We start from the raw sequence: 20,717 nt of genomic DNA, 5'->3' as shown, positions 1-20,717 counted from the left end.
CCCGGCGTAAGAGGGATAAACTAAGTTCGCAGTTAAACGTGACTCAAACAAAAGACCACGTGTTGATTTTTAAAAATATTTATTTCTCTATAAAAATACCGTACAAAAACCACATGAATCATAGTTACAAGCTTTATACAAAGTTTAGGAAAATTTCACAAACTTTCATCAAAATTTCATTTTTTTAATCTGATTCTTTAGAACATTTTTGGGTATGCAATTTTAGTCTAATGAAGTGCAAGTTTCAAACGGCTAGAAAATTTAATTGATTTCTGAGAATTTTTTTGGTGACGGATTTTTGCACTTTTTCCATATAAGCATGAATTTCTTATGAAACAAAATGCGGAGACCGTTAGCAACAACATTTCAAAAATTTTCACAAAAGTTTTTTGTAAATTACACTTGTTATAAAAAAAAAAACGCTAAAGTAGTCTGTAAAAAAACAATTATCAAAAATGAGCGCGATTTTTTAGCTGGTTGAAACTTAGAAGGTAAACTTCACAGGTTACGGGAGGGGCTTTGCTGGTATACCTAATTCCGAGAAGGCCGAACAGTCGTTGCCCTTGTTTTACCGATAATTTAGATGTCGTCGGTATTCACCAGGAATTTTACGTTCTTGTAAAGAATTGTTGCATGCATCTTATCAACTCCTCCGCGGAATTACAGGCGGTGAAACATTGACTCATCATCCACTGGGGGCTCGGGTTCGTCTTCCCGTCGTACCAGTTGTTCTTTCGGGCTCGCTAAAATCCATCTACTTCTTGGACGGCGGTACGTGATGAGCAGGAAATGTCATTCCACTGCTTGCGTATGTCGGTTATTAAACTTACGAAATTTTAAAAAGAAGATTTAAAACAAAGCTCTAAAGTCTTAAGCCTGTACAATAATGTAAACATACAAGTAGTTAAAAACGTATTATTCGCATACCTTTTCGAAATTCTAACTGGCTAGAAACTGTCAACAAAAAAATGGAAACAGTGGGGGGCAGTTATATTGTGTGCAATCGTATTTCTTATTAAGTACCCTGTAAACATTTGAGGCAGGCTAACCGTTCTTGAATTAAGAGTATTCAATGCGTGGTATCAGCGCGCCAATGCATCGCTCCGCTCATCGGTGGGCTGAGTTTTAACACCGACTCAATGCGCTCGAAGCCAATGTTTTAGCCGCAGCTCAGCAACAGAAAGAAGTCAACTGGTCAGCTGCTCAACGCTCAGCAGCAACTTTTATGAATTATAAAATCGCGATGCCGCCTAGTAATCGTTTCAGTTATTTGTTTGTTTCGCGCTCGTACTGAAGTGGTTAATCGCTACATTACATGGCATTACAACGTGCATAGTTCTTACATATGTATGTATATACATACATACTATTAAAGAATAAATAAACAATAAATAAATACAGGCTTATAAATAAAATACTTACTCGTATCATAAACAGCCCACAAGTGCACCGTTACATTTCGATTTGCATACATACATACATGTATTCGTAAATACATACATACATACATACATATGTACATAAATTAAGCCTCGCGTATTGAAAGTGAAAATGCCACAAGAACGCCAAACCCAAGCCATAAATGGCAATGTGAATGACAAATACGGACGACCTGCCACGCCAGTTGCAACCTTTACAAATGCTGGATTTACCAACGACGAACACGGCACTGAGACGATATTTCGTCGCAAAAGTGGAAATTCGAATGGTCTGCAGCTTGCGGAGAGCGGTAGCGCGAAAGTAACAGCTACACAAAATCCGCCGCCCTTGGACTTTGATGACATTTTGCCAATGATTGGAGAATTTGGAAAATACCAGAAGATTTTGTTCCTTCTGATGATACCTTTCGCTACATTTGTTGCATTTGTTTATTTTTCGCAAATTTTTATGACTTTGGTGCCGGAACAACATTGGTGTCATGTGCCAGAACTTGAAACTTTAACTGTCGAAGAAAGGTAAGTGTTGTGGCTTAATTACATATGTAATAATTATTCATTATTGGCGCTGTAATCTTACAGCTTATACAGTGTGATTTTTGCACGGCAAGAAAGATCTTTACTTCCCAATTGCCTACTCCGTCCAAAGTAGCACTTATTTTCAAAAGAGTGATTCTCCGTTGGATTTCAAGACATTAAACGAACTCGTCTACTTTTTCCAACTTGTAACTGCTAACAGTGACGTGTGGATGCCGAGACGCTTAGGCTCTGACTTCTGACTGTCTGACTTTTGTCCTTGTTCACCAAAAGACCCATTCGCTTTGCTTCTGCATTTAATATATGTATGTAATTACGGTGACCATCCGTAATTTATTTCAATGGACAGTCCTTTTTCTCATGATGTTGTCCTTTGACTTTATTTATTTTTCTAAAAGTGAATTTTGTCCTTTATTACAAAACTTGTCCCTTGAAAGTATTTTTTTTTTTTTTTCATACGATGACAGACAATAATGCATTTAATAATTTTGGAGAGCTCAACCTTGTGATTTATCTTGTCGAACCGAGTGCGTTCACCATTTTTATCAATGTAGTAAAAAATGGAAAATGAAGATTGTGCAAAGCTTATTCTGTTCTACGGGTTATACAACGCGTTGGGGATTTACCATAGATTATGACTGCCACACTGCATAGGAAACATAACGAATCACAATTCAGCCAGAAGCTCTTACTGCGATATATTACAGTGACCTGATATGTACTGCAACTACTTTCTCATGTAAATGATCTTTTTATTTTCCCGCACACAGCCGAGAAGGCTGATAAAACTCGAAGATTCTTAGTCCGCTGGGCAATCGTTTAAGCGATGTGAGGAAGTGTTCGATGCTCTTTACCTTCTTTCCGTTTCTTCAACTACGGTAGAAATTATTACGAGGGAAGCTATTGCGCCTTCGTTTATTTCCATTGAACAGTTTGCGTTGATATGACCAACCTCTGAGTTCGCGGAAAAACGTTCAATGGGCCAAAGTTCGTTTGAAAATGGTTTGCTTGGCGGCATTGAGGGCAGAATTTAACGACTACAGATTAGTTCTCTTTCCGGCCAATGCTGTTTCCAGGAATATTCTGTCCCCTGGAACCCAGACTACATTATTTATGCATCGCGTAGCCAAATCGCTTGGAACCATTCTTCATTGAATATTTACCTTTGAAGGGCTTTTGTTACACTTTAGATGTTAAAACGAAGCCTTCAGAGTAGATGTTGATAGAGTAATCTATTAAACAGAAAAGCAGCCTTCTGTTTATCTCTAAATTGAATTTAGAAGGCACTACAGTCCTCGGGTAGGCTCAGTTTTATGCTTACAAGTAGTTATTCCGAATGGAAGTTGCGGCCGCCGACTTTATTATTTAGCTCAGAACCACCTTGAAATGGGACTAGGGAATTCTTTCCGAAAACTTGTTATCAAAGTAGGCAGGTAAAATGTTTGTTGACCTAGTTTCATTTACGCTAGACTGGAGTCGTGATAAGCACTCTTTTCATTTTAGTTTTTAACATATTTTTGGTCAGCGTTCGTAATAACACTATAACTCCGAAGAAAAGATTGCTCTTTACTTCAGCTGGTGTACTATATGTGGCTAAAAGCTGCTGTTTTGTATATAACGGTTCCGGTAAAGCGCGCAGAATATGAATATATCGTCGCTTAGCGCGCAATACCTGGTAACCGCCAAATGCAATACCACGTATGAAGCTGTCCGAAAATTTCACAATATAGTAATAAAAAACTTACTTTCATAAAAACTGTTGAAAGGATTTCTAAACGAACTTACTAAATGAAGGCTTATTCTATAATTACTCCCCATTAAATTTACGGAGTAGGCACCCATTGACATGGGGTAACCAAAACTGATTTTTTTGCATTTGGCGAATACGAGGTAGTCAACCTGAGGACGCTGAGTTCAATAAAGTAATTGGTTTTTTTATAACTTTCATACTTACACTGTAAATTCAGTTTGAAGTTGAAAATTCGGGTTCTTCTAGCATTTACATATAACCTTAATTCACAAAGGCCCTAACCAACAAGTTTTTTTTATTTTACAGGAGAAGCAAAACAGGTAGGGCTTTTTAAAAAGAGGCATGTGACTCCGTGGTTTTTGTTACTAACACTTTAAAATTTTTATTGAAAGTGTGTTTTAATCTATCCTTCCAAAATCTCTAAAAACCGCAGTTTCGAAAAAAAGTGTTGGTTAGGGCTTTTGTGAATTAAGGTAACGATATGTATGTAGGTATGTATGTATGTATATATAGTTCATTCGATTTTGAAAAGTGAGGTCTCAGTTTGCAGGCCTTGGCCTGTAGATGCACACTAAAGTTTATTTTTTAAGTGTTACCACCTTCTACAAAATTTAATTAAAATTATTTAATAAGTTAAATGAATTAGATATTACAACATGAGTATCAATCGAAATGGAAGGCAATTAGGCAACCGAAATATTTATAAGTATTAGACAAAAGAAAAAATTTGACTTATTTAGCAAAAAATAAAGTGAAAACATTCCTTAAACTTTAAAGTAGATTTAAGAGTCCACTAAATTAAAAGGAATATAACCAGAACAAATCACTCATTGGCAATGTATGTTTGTGTTATAAAATAACAATCATAGCAAATTTTTCGTTTGACAAAAATATTATTTTAATTTAACTCAATTCGACTTCACAAACAGGTGGCAATCCTCTACTACAACTCTACTTTAATTACCTAGTTTCCTGAATTCAAATGTTACCCATCTTTTAATAATTCATTTAACTTATTAAATAATTTCAATACAACTTTTTAACGGATGGTAACTTCTTTCAAAAAAAAAACTTTATTACACATATATATACAGAACAAGAATGGTGCAGAAGAAATAAAAAATTATTTTATGCATTTGCCAAAAACACATTATTTCTCAAAGTGCAAGAAAGTGGCACATTTATTTTTATTTTTTTTTCAACAGAGACCATACTTTTGATTTAAGGAATAAAAAACATGGTTTTACATAATTTTTAGATTTGCTGCTTTAAACTTTAGAATTACTTTTATTCTCAACAAAATATCTTTGCATTTAAAATATAGCGAGTCTAAGCTACAGAACTCAATTTTTTAAGAAATTATCTTATTTGCAATTGTTTTAAGCAATTGTAAATGTCAAAATTTAAAATTTAACATAATATCTCATAAGTTGTACTTTTCACAATTTTTCCGTGTAAAGCGTAAAACTCATCTCGCTCTGACTAAAATATTTGGTTTGAAATGCGTCAAAATCATTTTATACGAAAATTGGGACCGGAGCCATAATGGATAAATTACCTCTGCAACAATACCAAATATGTCTATATTTGGGACAACAAAAATGTTGATTTTTGCGCGCACAGAGAAAATTATGTTTTTCGTAGACTTACTATAATTTCCTTTTAGAAGTCTTCAAAAAATTAAAATCTTCAGAAAACACAGAGTAGGATAAAAAAGTAAACAAATCCGTTCGGCTCTTCTTGCGTGATGTGGGCACCAATACTTGTTAGGCAATTTTAAATTAAAAAAATATACGGCTATAAAACAATGCACGATCCTAAATATGTATATAGAAACATGCCACTAAAAGAAAATGATCTCAACGATATTGTGACAAAATACATTCCTTCAAGTACACAATCCCACTGCTTTCACCAAATCTACTTATTGAAACTTATTTTATCATCGATACGCATTTTTTAATTGCCAGGACGTATGATGAATGCGAAAATTAGTAACCTTTGGCTTGAACTACTATAAAATAACTGTAAAGTCTTGAGATCATTCTGGCATATGTAGTGACTGCGTCACAGCGTGTTTTATCGATTATGGAGAGTGTGAAAGTGGAAAAATTTGTGTGAATAGTTTGAAAAGTTTGGGCTGTTAGAAAATATATTGTCAAGTCCCACGGTGAAATTATAAGCAGATGAAGTAATCAAACAGCTTTCACGCTCTCTTTTCTTGACAATCGGCTATCTTATAGAAATTTTTAAAGGCAAATTTTCAAATAAGGTAGTGTCACATCTTCCTTCTCGCTCTAGTTACTACACTTGATATAATTTCTCCATGGACAAGTCCTAAGAAAAAACAAGTAACTGAGAATTGTAATCATAATTAACATAGCTCAATCTGATTTAATTCACACATAAATTTACGTAACTCAATGTTAAAGATAATTCCGATACGTCCATTTAAATTTGAACTCCGAGATCTTTTTTTTTATTATTAGCTCTGATCCCATGATTCAATAATAGAAAGGTTTTGTAATAAAACAGTCTTCTCGCTCCCACACATAAAATCGGCTCCTTTACTTGTGCAGAATGTTGCTTACTCTACAGTTTCTAGTGATATTAGTAGTAAAACCAAAAATTCGTCATACTAAATATTCGTTGGCATCACCTTCGTTTGTGTAATTTTCTGGAACAAGCGTAGAATAGTGACCGTTTAGCTATAAAATAACCAAAAATGCTGATAGATAGAACTTTTTACGCTGATTACAACGATGCCAAATTTATTAGGCGCAGGCAAAAAATAACGAAGATATAGAGGTTTATTTGCTTTGTTTATTTGTATTTTTTATTATCACTGAACTGTTGAAACCCAAAAGTACATCATGATAAAATATGTAATATCGAATTAAAGATAATAACTTGTACTTTCTAAATAATATAAATATATATATATATATATATATATATATATAATGGTAAATATCTTTACCATTGATTATGCAGTTTTTTTCAAAAAAGATTATTTCATGAAAAAATAACATTTGTGCGTTTTTTAGTGGTTTTGGTTTAAAAATACAAGAAGTTATAAATTATGTACACCAGCTGAAAGACAAATTAATTATCTTTATGGTGGTGTCATTCGTTTTTTTTATTGGTTATACCTACAGTTCGTAAGATATTAATATTTAAAAAATTTAAAAACTGAACTTTAACCTTCTAGAACGTCTTGATTTTTTTTACTTGCGCCATATAATTTTGGCATGGTTGAAATGAGCATAAAAAGTTCTATTGATCTGCAGTTTTCGTTTTTGCATAGCTGAACGGTCGGTTCAGGAAATGATGAATAACTTAAATCAAAAATGCACTTATTTATGTATTGTTTAGTATTTCCATTAAAACACCAAACACATTTTACTTCTAATTGTATACTTTTTGTAGTACCTTTCTACTACCGTTTTCACAAAAGGCGATCACATTCTTCGCCTTTCTCCTACTTCTAAAATACAAATCTAGATAAAGGAGTGTCAAATTTTAGCTGTCACAAATTACACAACCTTGTGTTATTGAATCATGCTCTGATCCAATACTTTTCATGTAAAATCCTGTAAAAATGTCAAACAGCAAAATTACTCTCTAAAGTGAAAGTAAAAAGTGAGTCGCAACAAAAAGTACGGGAACCAAACATAGCATTTTTCCTGTAAAAACGTCAACCAGTGATCGCTTGACAATTTGCATGATTTTACCAGAACGAACTGTTCGGGTAAAATCTTGCAACTTCATTCTCTACACAACTCTCACAAAATCCGCTGTCATTTACAGGATTTTGGAGTACGGGATAATTTTGTAACTGTAACTTCCCGCAAGTTCGTGTGAAAACCTGTAACTTCATGGAGTACTGGATCAGAGCTATTACTTCCATTTAGGAGTTTTCTCTTCGAACACATCGGTATTAAATACAGTTTCATTAATTCTCAAATGTGCTCATATGTATGTATGTATACATGAATATTTTGGTTTGATTTTGTAACCCCATGTAATGAGCATTTATTCCTCGAACATGGTAGGCAAATTATTTTCAACATCAACAGGACAGAAAATGATTTTCAACATCAATGCCTGCATTTTTACCAAAGTTTTCCGCAAATATCTAGATGTGCTAAGTGCAAAACTCACAAATGGTGATGCAAATAAAGATTTCAACAGAAATATCAAAAGCTGTTTGCTAATTAGAACGCAATCTACTGCTTTATTTACAACGTATGCATAGTTGGAGTGCGACATAATTTAAATGTCTCACTAGGCATAACTTTTAGTGAAACTAATTCCTAATTTAAATATTTGAGGAAGTAATAAGAGAAGTGCGATTACATATTTTCTGTATAAGCATGTATTTGTTAATTGCTTGTATGCGATTATTTTCAAATAATACTATATAATTTTTAAAGAACGTGTACATGTTTATTTGTACATTAGGGCGGTCTTCATAATATCAAAATCAAAGTTTTGTATGAAGCACTCATTTTCTTTTGTTCTACGTTGATCAACGAAAATTTCAAAATTTTAAAATAACTTTTAGGGGCCGCTACCGGGATTCAAAAAAAGTAGAAGTGTTTTTTGTTTGAACCGCAAAAACTCGGCATAATTTAGACTTTGTCCAACTATAACTCCTGTTGGTCCTGTAAAAAAGTTGTACGCCATGTTTGACATGTGATACTTCACAGCCTGTTGCCTCAGTCCTTCCTCAAGAAATAATGGAACGGCTATAGATTTCTGTTGCAATCATGGGCGGCCTTGTGCTCTTTTTTTCACAAAAAAAAATTTAGAAAATCGTAATAGAAAGCGTAGCAAATTTCTTAAGAACTGCGTACTGCCTTAAGGAAATTAGACTCAATAAAACTTCTTAGCCATTTCTTGTACGCCGGAATCATATTTATGACGAAAGAAAGATTAATTTTAGATTCGTAAATTTTGGGCAACACTATGAACTTTTACGAATAGTTTTCAACATTATGTCCAGTTTTTAGTTTTCACTTTTTTGAAACCACTAAAAATTATTCTAAAATTTTCAAATTTTCAGGTATGCCTTTATTTTGTACGTAGAACAAAATAAAAGCATTGGGTTCCCCTTTACAAAATTTAGATATTGATATTTTAAGGATCACCTTAATGTATATGTGAAAAGTTTATAATATTCGACAACTTTTCGGAAATTAGCCTGTTCATTATTCTTTTTCTCGATTATGTTTGTCTTTTTTTCTCATCAATTATTTCTATAAATACAGATTATATTAAACCTAATCGCATCGTATACAATATAACTCATTACAGAAATATAAAGAAAACGTCAAAAAAAAAAAAAAAACAACTTCTGAATCTTCACATACTATGCTCTAAAGTTGAAGGCCACTTTTCAGTTCAGATAGACCACCAATTATAAATTGTATGGAAACAGAACAACTTCCTTTGTGCAACTAAAGTACGATCAGAAAAATGTTGTTTATTGAATGTACGTATGTATGTGTATGTACATAAGCATAGCTTTTTAAACAGATATTTATAATGATAATCGACGACAAAATAAATAGAATGTAAATATGCTGCTAAAATATACCCTTGTACATACATATGCATGCATATGCATATATATATACATATATAGTGGTCCGTCTTGTATACATATGTATTTATAAATTATTATAAACAGCATTAATTTAAAAATTTGAAATGCTCTGAATGGCGCGAAGAATTGGAACTTAAAAACGTTCTACTGTTTTGACTAGTTTGGCACGACGGCTGAAATCAATACATAAATTTGTATGCACATATGTAAATACATAAATACGTGTTCGTACATATGTATACATAGAATTTTTCCTTTGGCTGCATTTATTCAAAACGTGTGCCAAACTACTCAAGATCATTTGAATTCGTTCTAGCCTTGTGCGCCTACATGAGTGCATACATTTGTACAAAGTTCTGTAGCCATAAGCAATAGCCACCTGAATCGAAATTCATGGTTTTGGCAAATTCTTTATAACAAAGTATGTAATAAAAATAATTCTAAAAATTAATCATAGTATCCTAATCATAGTTGCCAAGTTAAATTGCAAGAAAGCTAAATTCTATTCTTATACGTAGATACATTTCGCGGATAGCATTAGGCATTTTTGGCATACGCTAAAAGAAGAATTGGCAGAAATGTCTACAAACTTTGCTCAAAAGTGTGTTCCTTTGGATTGTGACGTTCTTCTGGCAAACAAAATAAAAAAATAATAAAAAGTTCGTTTAGAAAAACTAAAAGCACAATTGAAAGTTCCTTCTCGCCCAATGCTTTAGTAAAATGCCGATAACTTGTTAATTAAAAACGAAAATAAACAAGTAACTATTGAATAACTAGTTACATATCTACAAAACTGAAAAAATAATGTCAACCTTGGCACTTATAAATCTTACTTGGGAGTTAATTATGCATACCAGTGCTCGATTTTCAATATTTTAATGAGTTTGCAAATATCGCTATTAAGATAAGAACATTTTATCAAGAGAACATAGTGGTAATTCAATTATTTCTTTAAACCACTAAGTGGAATTTGCTGTTAAGCGTAAACATATACATACATATGTATATATGTATGTACATATTTAACTATGTACATTAGAGTGTGCCTTGCTTCCAGCTACCCCCTGAAAACGTAGCATATAAGGTTTAAATTATTCTCACGTAATATTGACTATATTGACCGAGACTAAACGTGTTGAAATAATCAATATGACAGGCCAACAGAAATGGAAAAAAATTTGGTGCGGCAAATGTTAACGCTATTTTTGACTTTTTTACGCCGATTACGAATATGTAAGCAAAAAGTTTCCATCAGCTCCACATTTTGAGAAAAACGAGGCCAGAGTGTAAAAAAGTCGCGTTATTTGCAATATTTGAGAAGCTCTAGTAAAAACCAAAGGGTGATAGAACCTTCCACTTAAGTTAGAACTCTCAACTTCTATCCCTGAAAAGGTACCATCCCTGCACCTTGATCTGATAATCGCTAAATAAATAGTCCTGTTACATTCATAATATTTAAGATTGCATGCGTGTGTAATATTGAAGCAAGCTTTTTCTGCAAGAAATAAAGGTATTTGCAGCAGAATATTGGAGGGCATTAAATTAAATTCTACAGCATATAAAACTACTAAATCTTTGTTATCAATGCTAAAGTCTATATTATAAGACATATTTTTTTGGAAAGTAACGATGGCTGCATCACCTTCTAGCCGCTTCTTCTTGGCCTTGCATTAACTAAATGTATGCTACATATTGAAATTTTATTGCGAAATATTTTAGGGACACTGGGTAAAGCAATAGCTGCCTCTCATTTTCGAGATGTCTATACAATACACTGAAAATAAAATTTCGTAAAAGTGCTAAGTACGAAAAACTTTCGTAGTCTTCGTTTTTGTACATTGTACGAAACTTTCGTTCATAATACGAACACATTTTTCACAACTAAACAAGATTTTACGAACCATTTGTATATATAACGAAAGGACTTTCGTAAGGCATTTGTTCAGTACAATTTACGATNTAGTCTTCGTTTTTGTACATTGTACGAAACTTTCGTTCATAATACGAACACATTTTTCACAACTAAACAAGATTTTACGAACCATTTGTATATATAACGAAAGGACTTTCGTAAGGCATTTGTTCAGTACAATTTACGATATCTCACGTTTATTTTACGAAACACATTCGTAAATTACTGAACAAATCTCTGTACGAATAATTTTGTATATTGTACGAAGGCATTCGTAATATTTACGTACGGGTTTAAAATTTACGAAATCTACAATTCTGTATTCGTACATTTTACAGACGAATATTTTCGTACAATATACTAAATAACCGTTCGTTTAATATTTTATCATATTTTTATATACCGCGTGTCATTGCAAAATTACTGGTTGGCTGCTGTGAGACGTATAATATAATTTGGGAAGGTTTTAAATATTAAAGCTCTAGATAAATTCTTTACAATGTTTTTAACATCGCCCACGCTGAGCATTGCGTTGCAATGTGGGACTTCATAAACAGGCAATTTCATCAGTTACCAATCCACGGAAAGTCCAAGCCAAGAACAGACGCACTACTTAATGAAATTTTAAGTAAGTACATGTATGATCTTTCACTGAAATGCAATCTGGGACTTCATAAACAGGCAATTTCATCAGTTACCAATCCACGGAAAGTCCAAGCCAAGAACAGACGCACTACTTAATGAAATTTTAAGTAAGTACATGTATGATCTTTCACTGAAATGCAATCTGGGACTTCATAAACAGGCAATTTCATCAGTTACCAATCCACGGAAAGTCCAAGCCAAGAACAGACGCACTACTTAATGAAATTTTAAGTAAGTACATGTATGATCTTTCACTGAAATGCAATCTGGGACTTCATAAACAGGCAATTTCATCAGTTACCAATCCACGGAAAGTCCAAGCCAAGAACAGACGCACTACTTAATGAAATTTTAAGTAAGTACATGTATGATCTTTCACTGAAATGCAATCTGGGACTTCATAAACAGGCAATTTCATCAGTTACCAATCCACGGAAAGTCCAAGCCAAGAACAGACGCACTACTTAATGAAATTTTAAGTAAGTACATGTATGATCTTTCACTGAAATGCAATCTGGGACTTCATAAACAGGCAATTTCATCAGTTACCAATCCACGGAAAGTCCAAGCCAAGAACAGACGCACTACTTAATGAAATTTTAAGTAAGTACATGTATGATCTTTCACTGAAACCTGCCTTTCAGACGCCTCATAATTTTCCTTTAATTTATAGTTGTCAAGAAAACAAACATCGAAGAAGCTGCGAATCTGCCAAGTACCTCCACATAAAAATACTATAATGTTTAAGAAAGTGAAATCAGTACTTTTTATATTCTTTCATTTTTTATATCTTATTATATTTAATAAGGGTTTTGTTGAGTTTCATAATTTAACACTTCGCATCAATATACTTAGTTAAATGAAGGCATATAAATAAAAGACTTAAGTTTTATTATAGGTAAAATAACCTTTCTTATTAATTTTAAACTGCAAAGTAGTTAGAAAATTTAGGCAAAACTTATTATTTACGACAGTTATTCTTTTAATATCTGCACTTTTTTCATAGAATGTATGATTGCTTTTATCCTTTCCACTATAAAAAAATATCTCAAAATATTTTCTTTAATCATTAATGNTGGGACTTCATAAACAGGCAATTTCATCAGTTACCAATCCACGGAAAGTCCAAGCCAAGAACAGACGCACTACTTAATGAAATTTTAAGTAAGTACATGTATGATCTTTCACTGAAACCTGCCTTTCAGACGCCTCATAATTTTCCTTTAATTTATAGTTGTCAAGAAAACAAACATCGAAGAAGCTGCGAATCTGCCAAGTACCTCCACATAAAAATACTATAATGTTTAAGAAAGTGAAATCAGTACTTTTTATATTCTTTCATTTTTTATATCTTATTATATTTAATAAGGGTTTTGTTGAGTTTCATAATTTAACACTTCGCATCAATATACTTAGTTAAATGAAGGCATATAAATAAAAGACTTAAGTTTTATTATAGGTAAAATAACCTTTCTTATTAATTTTAAACTGCAAAGTAGTTAGAAAATTTAGGCAAAACTTATTATTTACGACAGTTATTCTTTTAATATCTGCACTTTTTTCATAGAATGTATGATTGCTTTTATCCTTTCCACTATAAAAAAATATCTCAAAATATTTTCTTTAATCATTAATGTTAAGCGTTTTCGCAAAACATTTCGTTAAAGAAAAACGCCTTGAATTAAGGACAAAAACAAATGAAAAGTGTTGTGTTATGATTCGTACTATGTTTTTTACAGTGTGGCGAATGAAAGCAATCGCAAATTCTACGAAACAACCGCAGATTTTAAGAAAATAATTTCGTTAAATATGCGAAATATTTTTGTGCATTTTAAAAAAGTTTCTTAAAAAAATAAAGAAATACATAGTACGAAATTCTTTAGTAAATAGTACGAAATTCGTTAGTAAATAGTACGAATGCGTTCGTAAAATGTACTTAAGATCTGACGTCTCATATTTTCGTAGTATGTACGAAAAAGGTTTTGTACAATCGAACGAAAACATTCGTGGCTTAAAATGACGAATATTTTCGTAAGATGTACACAAGTTTTCGTTATATTTACGCAGATTTTATTTTCAGTGTAGGGCGGAGTTATTTGTTCGGAGCATAATTTTCGAAGAAAGTATATAGCAAATTCAAATTCTGCGATTAATTCTAAGCAAAAATTACAACAAAACAAACTGTACACTAAAAACGACGTTTATCCCTCCCAATTTTCAAAAGAAAAAGCGGTATATTCAGCCTCATTGCGTAAGTCGTAAATTAGGCTGAATTGTACGACTCGACAACGTACAATTGTCTACTGTCGTGCTGAAATAAGTAAACGACGAAAATTGTCGAAAACTATGCAGTGCTGCCAAGTTCTTCCGTTTTAATACACTAGTCGAGTGGAAATTTTAGGCAATGACGCTAAATTTTCGATACGATTCGACTCTCGAAAAACGACTTGCATTCGGCACGACTCTCGCAATGAGGCTGATTGTAACTTTTTTTGGCCGAAATTTATTTTACATTATACCAAAAAATGGTATACATAATTTGCTATTTTCTCGGTTTTGTGAATTAGTTTCTTAAATATGAATAAAACAAAAAATTTGTAAACGAAAAATTATTTCGTTTTTTTTTTTAAAAAGATTGCTTTGATTTGAACGTAGAATTCGAATATGCCGTACACTTTTTTCGAAATTAAAGTACTCCGCCCTAATACTTACATACACATATATTTTATAATTTATTTTTCATTTGTCAAAAAATTTCAATGAAAATTCGGCTACTGAAATTCGATTTGCAAAAATACCCGACTAAGCTTGTTGGGATTTTTTATCGGGTAAATTAAAAAAATACTCATATTTCTCTTAATTTTTTAAATTTCGACCATCGATAATTTCTGCAATTTCAAATTATGGAGTACTATCTAAAATTAAATCTATTTTCAACTAAACTGATACTTACCTCATATATTGCAATCGCTTAAGAATTGTCGTATTTATTTAGGCGACTTTTCTTAAATACGGCTTTGAATTTATATGTGTGTATGTGCCGGAATTTTAGATTTTTTGAGTAGTGTGGCTAGGTGTTCATCAATATTTATTCAAAATTTTTATATACAATCGTTCTTTAGCAAAAAAGGGGTTTTTCAGAAATTTTAGGAAAATGGGAGTGGCACCGCCTACTTATATGATATATGCATATCTCAAAAACTACTTGACCGATCTCGACCAACTTTGGTATACAAATTGTGCTTAGCCTCCTTAAGTACCGTCTTTAATATTTTTGAAATCCTCCTGACCCCTAAAAAATCCATAAAAACAGGCAATAATATTTCTCATAAAAAACGAATAAAATTAGAGGGTAGAGTCTTGAAATTTCCAACAAAAAGCATTTTCGATGGGCACCCTAATGTATATCTTCTTTATTGGATTACATCAGCTATTACAGTCTGCAAATGTGTATGTATACATATACATGCGTACTGTAGATGGTATTTAAGTAAGTAAATAGTACTTAAATAAAGATATGTATGTTTGAAAGAATTTTGTACAAGTGTTTTACCTTTTATTCCTACAATTATATGCATACATACACTGGCAATCAAAACCGTGTGCGTGTATGACATTTTATTACTTACAATAGCATAACTTTTTTAATAATAAGCTGTTTGCTTTGAAATTTTCAGCAATTGGTCCTTCATATCCAAGGAATAAGGCCTAGTATACAGAAAAGCTAAGCTTAAACAAGAAAAAAGCGATTCACAGCAAAAACGTAAGGCAACTGTATTCATTCGATTTGAACTTTTCAGTTTTAGGATTTTTGAAGGTTGATACCAACAGGATTGTGGAGGCTTCCCTGTTTTTAATTGCGATTTTGATAAGTCTGAGAATGCTCTCTACTAAGTTTTCTATAATTTTGCTTGGAATATTACCCCCTTATATTTAATTCGCATCCAAAGCTCTTCTAAGTTACTCGGAATTCACTTGTACTATGCCAATCCCCTCTTGACCACAGCGCTAAATTTTCGGTGGCGTTGAGAATGGACTTTGTGCTGGTCACAGCAGCCGGTGGTGTCAAATCTTTTCAGAATTCTCTGCATCTCCGCCCTGCTGGCAAACGACTTCTTCCTCAGGGAATGCGCTTTTGTCTGCAAAGTCGGGACAATTTGTTCGGAGAATATGTAAATAGACTTCCTTCTTCTTTATTCCTTTAATTTTAACTAACGGCACCAAATGCCACCAAGTAAAACAACTTAAGCAGAATTATATACATACACAGCATATCTCATCATAATAGGCAGTGGCACGCCTATTTAAGTCGTGTCGTAAGTGTCGATTTCTAGCGAGATATGCTCGATAGTCTAGTATGAAAGTTGGATGTGGTTATTATTTATAGGATCCATTAAGGCCCACGGAAATACGTAAAGTTTTGCTGAGATATCTCATTGTTTACTCGAGTTTTACTGTGCTTAGATGGGTGGATGGATGGACAGATGTACAGATTTCTCTTTTCTTTCTGAAGAATTTGGTATAATATACACATATATATGTCCATACTTACCTTGATTTCAACCAACCGTTATGCGAACAAAGTTACAGAAGGTGCATTCTTTTGCAACCCAGCTACAAAAGAACATTCGCTTAAATGGCGAAATACCTACAAAGCAACAACACAAACTCGGCTATTGATCCGAGCTCAGCCAGGTCGGTTAAAAGATATGCGACTGGAAAGGTAGTATTGGTAAGTGAAAAAACTGCTCTATTGTGAATTTTTAATAAGAATGTGGAGAGGGAATTTTTCGTTTTCGTATATACATGACTTATATTTTAAATAAGTATATATATTACGCAAATGCCTCGCGTAATTACTCATTTCTATTGACTTTTAGGGTCTAAATCCCATTAAACTAATCACATGTTTCTTGCCAGATACCAGCAGGGTTGCTTAAAATTCTAATAGGAAATTTTACCCGAGTTTAGCGTTCTTTTGTCGCTCGTTTGCAAAAAAATGCAGCTATATAACGGGTGATTTTTTTGAGGTTAGGATTTTCATGCATTAGTATTTGACAGATCACGTGGGATTTCAGACATGGTGTCAAAGAGAAAGATGCTCAGTATGCTTTGACATTTCATCATGAATAGACTTACTAACGAGCAACGCTTGCAAATCATTGAATTTTATTACCAAAATCAGTGTTCGGTTCGCAATGTGTTTCGCAAACCCAATTGCTGCGAACGGCGACGAATCGACATTTCACGGTCTTCAGCAACACTCTCAGAAACAGACGCAATATTCTCTTCTGTACGCACTGTACGCATTCGTGTGGTTGGTTTAATGTCCAATAAAGTAAACTGAGTGCGAAACTTGGTCACAATCGCATTAATTGTTTGCTCACTTGGTCGATTATGTAGACCATAAATCGGACGTAAAGCGAACCGAACACTGATTTTGGTAATAAAATTCAATGATTTGCAAGCGTTGCTCGTTAGTAAGTCTATTCATGATGAAATGTCAAAGCATACTGAGCATCTTTCTCTTTGACACCATGTCTGAAATCCCACGTGATCTGTCAAATACTAATGCATGAAAATCCTAACCTCAAAAAAATCACCCGTTATATCGTCGTTTAAAGTACAAAAGCGCGTATCAACAAAATACAAAACCGCGTATCAACAAAATGCAAAACCGCCTATGTGAATTTGCATAAATTATTTTCTAAAGAGTAAAAACACTCATGTTTCAAAATGGCTAGTCAGGACTAATTGATAAGGATTGAGCCAAGAGCTTGTGTGAGCAAATCCAATTTTTGTCAGCAAATGTCAGTTACGCGGTTTTGCTGAATGACGATACGCGGTTTTGTACTTTAAACGATGATATGTAAGTATTTATAATACATTTGTGCACAACCACGCTAGAGTAAATATAAAAACGTGCAATCTTCACTACAACTTGACCAGACAAAGATGGTGTGTGCTTGCATGCATACATTTATACATACATACATACATGTACACAATTTGAAAATGCTAGTCAAATCTTCTGCTTGAGAGATAGATTACTCATACAATAGATATTTCTTAACAGATGCCATGTAGGTACATACGTTTATAAAATAAGTAAATTTTCCGGACGCCAGTGCATTTAAACTAAAAAAAATTCCAGCTAGCGATTGAGAAAACCCCAAAGTTAATAGAAGTGAATACTTTTTGAATTGTGCATATCTTGTTTCTTGTGAGTAAGTTGAATGCATTTAAAGTTAAAGAACTTTAAAAGGAAAATTATTCATACAGAGTGCAATTTAAAAGCTTCACACAACACCATTTTAACATATAATTAAAATTACCTATGAACTTACATATATGTATAAGTATGTACATAACCGCACATTACAATACACTGTGTACAGTTTGGTTAGTGTTGCTTCATCTTCTTTATTGGCGCTATGTCCGTCTAAGGGATTTGATGATTCTCTGTTGGATTTTAAGGGCTCAGTTATGCATACTTGGCATTGCATGAGAGTTGTCACATAAGGAATCTGTTAAATGAGCTTTGAGTGTAGGCGGTTACCCAATGCACAGGATTACATACATATGTAAAAGTCTGTTGGGTTTTGACTTCTACGTAAAATTACATGCTGTGCAGTGCAAAGTATGCATAACTGAGCTATAGGGCAGACGTTGCTGTAGGTGTTTATGCTGCGCACTCATGTTATGCTTTTGCCGAGAAAATGTACATAAGCATACGTACATATGTATGTATAACTGAAAATAATTAGGATAGACATCCGAGAACTTTTGATTCGTTGTCCTTGTTAATCAAATATCGCCAACTTTTCTGGAATTCGTACACTACCGAGGTTTTCAATAAGAATTTATATGTATAAAATTTTGAAATAATTCTAGAATATAACCTTCTATAAATTATGTCGTTTTGCTTGTTAAAGTTACTTAGGATCTATCAATTATTGGAGGAAAATTCTCCAATACCGGAAGTCGGCAATACTACTAAAAGATAAAACATCTCCGATTTGGTAGGTCATGTTTTTTCGTTTTTCTATAAAAAAAAATATTTCCCCCTAATTTAGAGGGAGTGTGTTTTTATATTGCGGTAAACTTACTGAATAATAAGAAATCGATTTTGCTCTCTTACTGCTGGCAAAGCCTTGTCTAGAGTTCGTTCGCTTATTACAAGTTTTTTTTTGAAGAAAGGCAGAGAAGTTGTAAGTTTTTACTAGATAATTTTTACTTGTAACAATTTGCCAGTAAGAAAAATATCTATTGCCATTCTGCTTCTTGCATTTTACACAAACAAAGCAATACATTTTTGTATTTGACGCGCTCGAATATTTCCATGTGACTGTTTTTTTTCATTATTTGAAAGCCTAAAAACAAAAAATATGGAATGATTTATTGGCTGCGTTTCTTTATTCATTCCGGATAATCCCATTTCACAGCCAGAATAAACAGAATGCGATTGAAATATACGTTAACATATCATCAGGAACGTTCTAAAGAATAAGTAAACAAAAAAGTTTATTCCAAACGTTCAGAATGAATAAAGAAATGCAGCCATTAATTTATCAGAAACTCTTAGTCCGATCGGAAAGTGATGTATATACGGTTTATGGAGAATTTCATTGGCTTTTATTTGCCGTATTTCGTGTTACGATTGTTTAATTAGTTCGTGATTAGTTCCAGGACTGAAGATCAATCCAGCTTTTCTGAAATGTGTTCAAAATAAATGTGAAAGGGAAGAGTCTTTCATTATCTTAATAAAACACTTAAAAGTAGAGCTGAAACAGCGGTGAAATTAATGCAAGATTATGACAAAATGAGAATCAGGGGGCACACGTATGTACGTATTGAAACATGTTCACGAGCATCGTTCATTATATCCTAACTGTACAAAGAAGATTTTAAATAAAGATTATTGAACGAAAATCTTATTTATTATAATTTCTGTAACTAGCCTGAGAAATAAATTTACCTAATTTAGTGATCAAAAATTAAAAAAAAGGTTTTTATACACTATATTACTGGACATGAATCGCTATGTGGTATGAGTTAAAGCAATTAAAAATTCAAACGCAAACCAGGTATGGAAAGCGTTGTCCAAGGGGCGTAAAATTTTAGCACAGTTCTGTTTGTACCCGTCCTCACCTTTTTGGGCGGTAAGACCGATAATAAGTCTAAAACAAAAACTGTCCATACAAATATGAGACAGCCTAATGTTCAAATATCTGGGAATAGCAATTGCTTGCATCCCAGCCCTTATCACAGTCACCATTACGCCATCGGCATTTTGTCAAGCCACTTTATTCGGAACACGCGTTTTACGAAAAAGTCTAACAAGCTTCAAAACCTGAGAAAATTTTAAAATGTTTAAACTTGCAGAATTTTTGCCCTTTTCGAACTTTGGTTTTTAAATTGCTTTTTCTAATTTAACAAATGTGCGAAAGTATTGTTGATTTTATTCTTGAAACGTGCATATTCACCCCGTCACTTTGGAATGCTCCAAAAGAAATTGTAAGTTTTCCAAATGCTGGATTAAAATTGTATACTCTTTGACTGCAGATTTTTGACTGTAGGATTTCTACTAATATACTGCCACAGCCACATGCATACATATACATACATACGTACATATGTATGTACTGCAATAAACCATATCACAATCTATACAGCGCAAATATAGAGACTACATATTTCAATCCGCTTTCTATATATGAATGAATGTATAAGATTGTATGTGCAAAAACATTTGTATCGAGTTTGTTTCATAAGTTTTTTATTTTACAAATGAATTAAGAAACAAACTCGATTCTGGTTTCAGCA

The 20,717-nt window shown here is 33.0% G+C and overlaps 1 protein-coding gene across 1 annotated transcript in view; it reads left to right on the top strand.

Moving 5' to 3' along the window:
• Positions 1–1,290: 1,290 nt before the first annotated feature.
• Positions 1,291–20,717, top strand: part of LOC108365948 (carcinine transporter-like) — a 36,080-nt gene continuing 16,653 nt past the window's right edge. Inside the window, 1 exon segment of the mRNA XM_017620177.1 lies at positions 1,291–1,955. Coding sequence (XP_017475666.1) covers positions 1,552–1,955 — 404 coding nt within the window. The 5' untranslated portion in view covers positions 1,291–1,551.

This window comes from Rhagoletis zephyria, unplaced genomic scaffold (assembly GCF_001687245.7).
Source record: "Rhagoletis zephyria isolate East Lansing unplaced genomic scaffold, Rhagoletis_zephyria_1.1 Rzeph_scaffold_02072, whole genome shotgun sequence".
Lineage (NCBI taxonomy): Eukaryota > Metazoa > Arthropoda > Insecta > Diptera > Tephritidae > Rhagoletis > Rhagoletis zephyria.
This window is presented reverse-complemented; position numbering and strand designations above follow the sequence as displayed.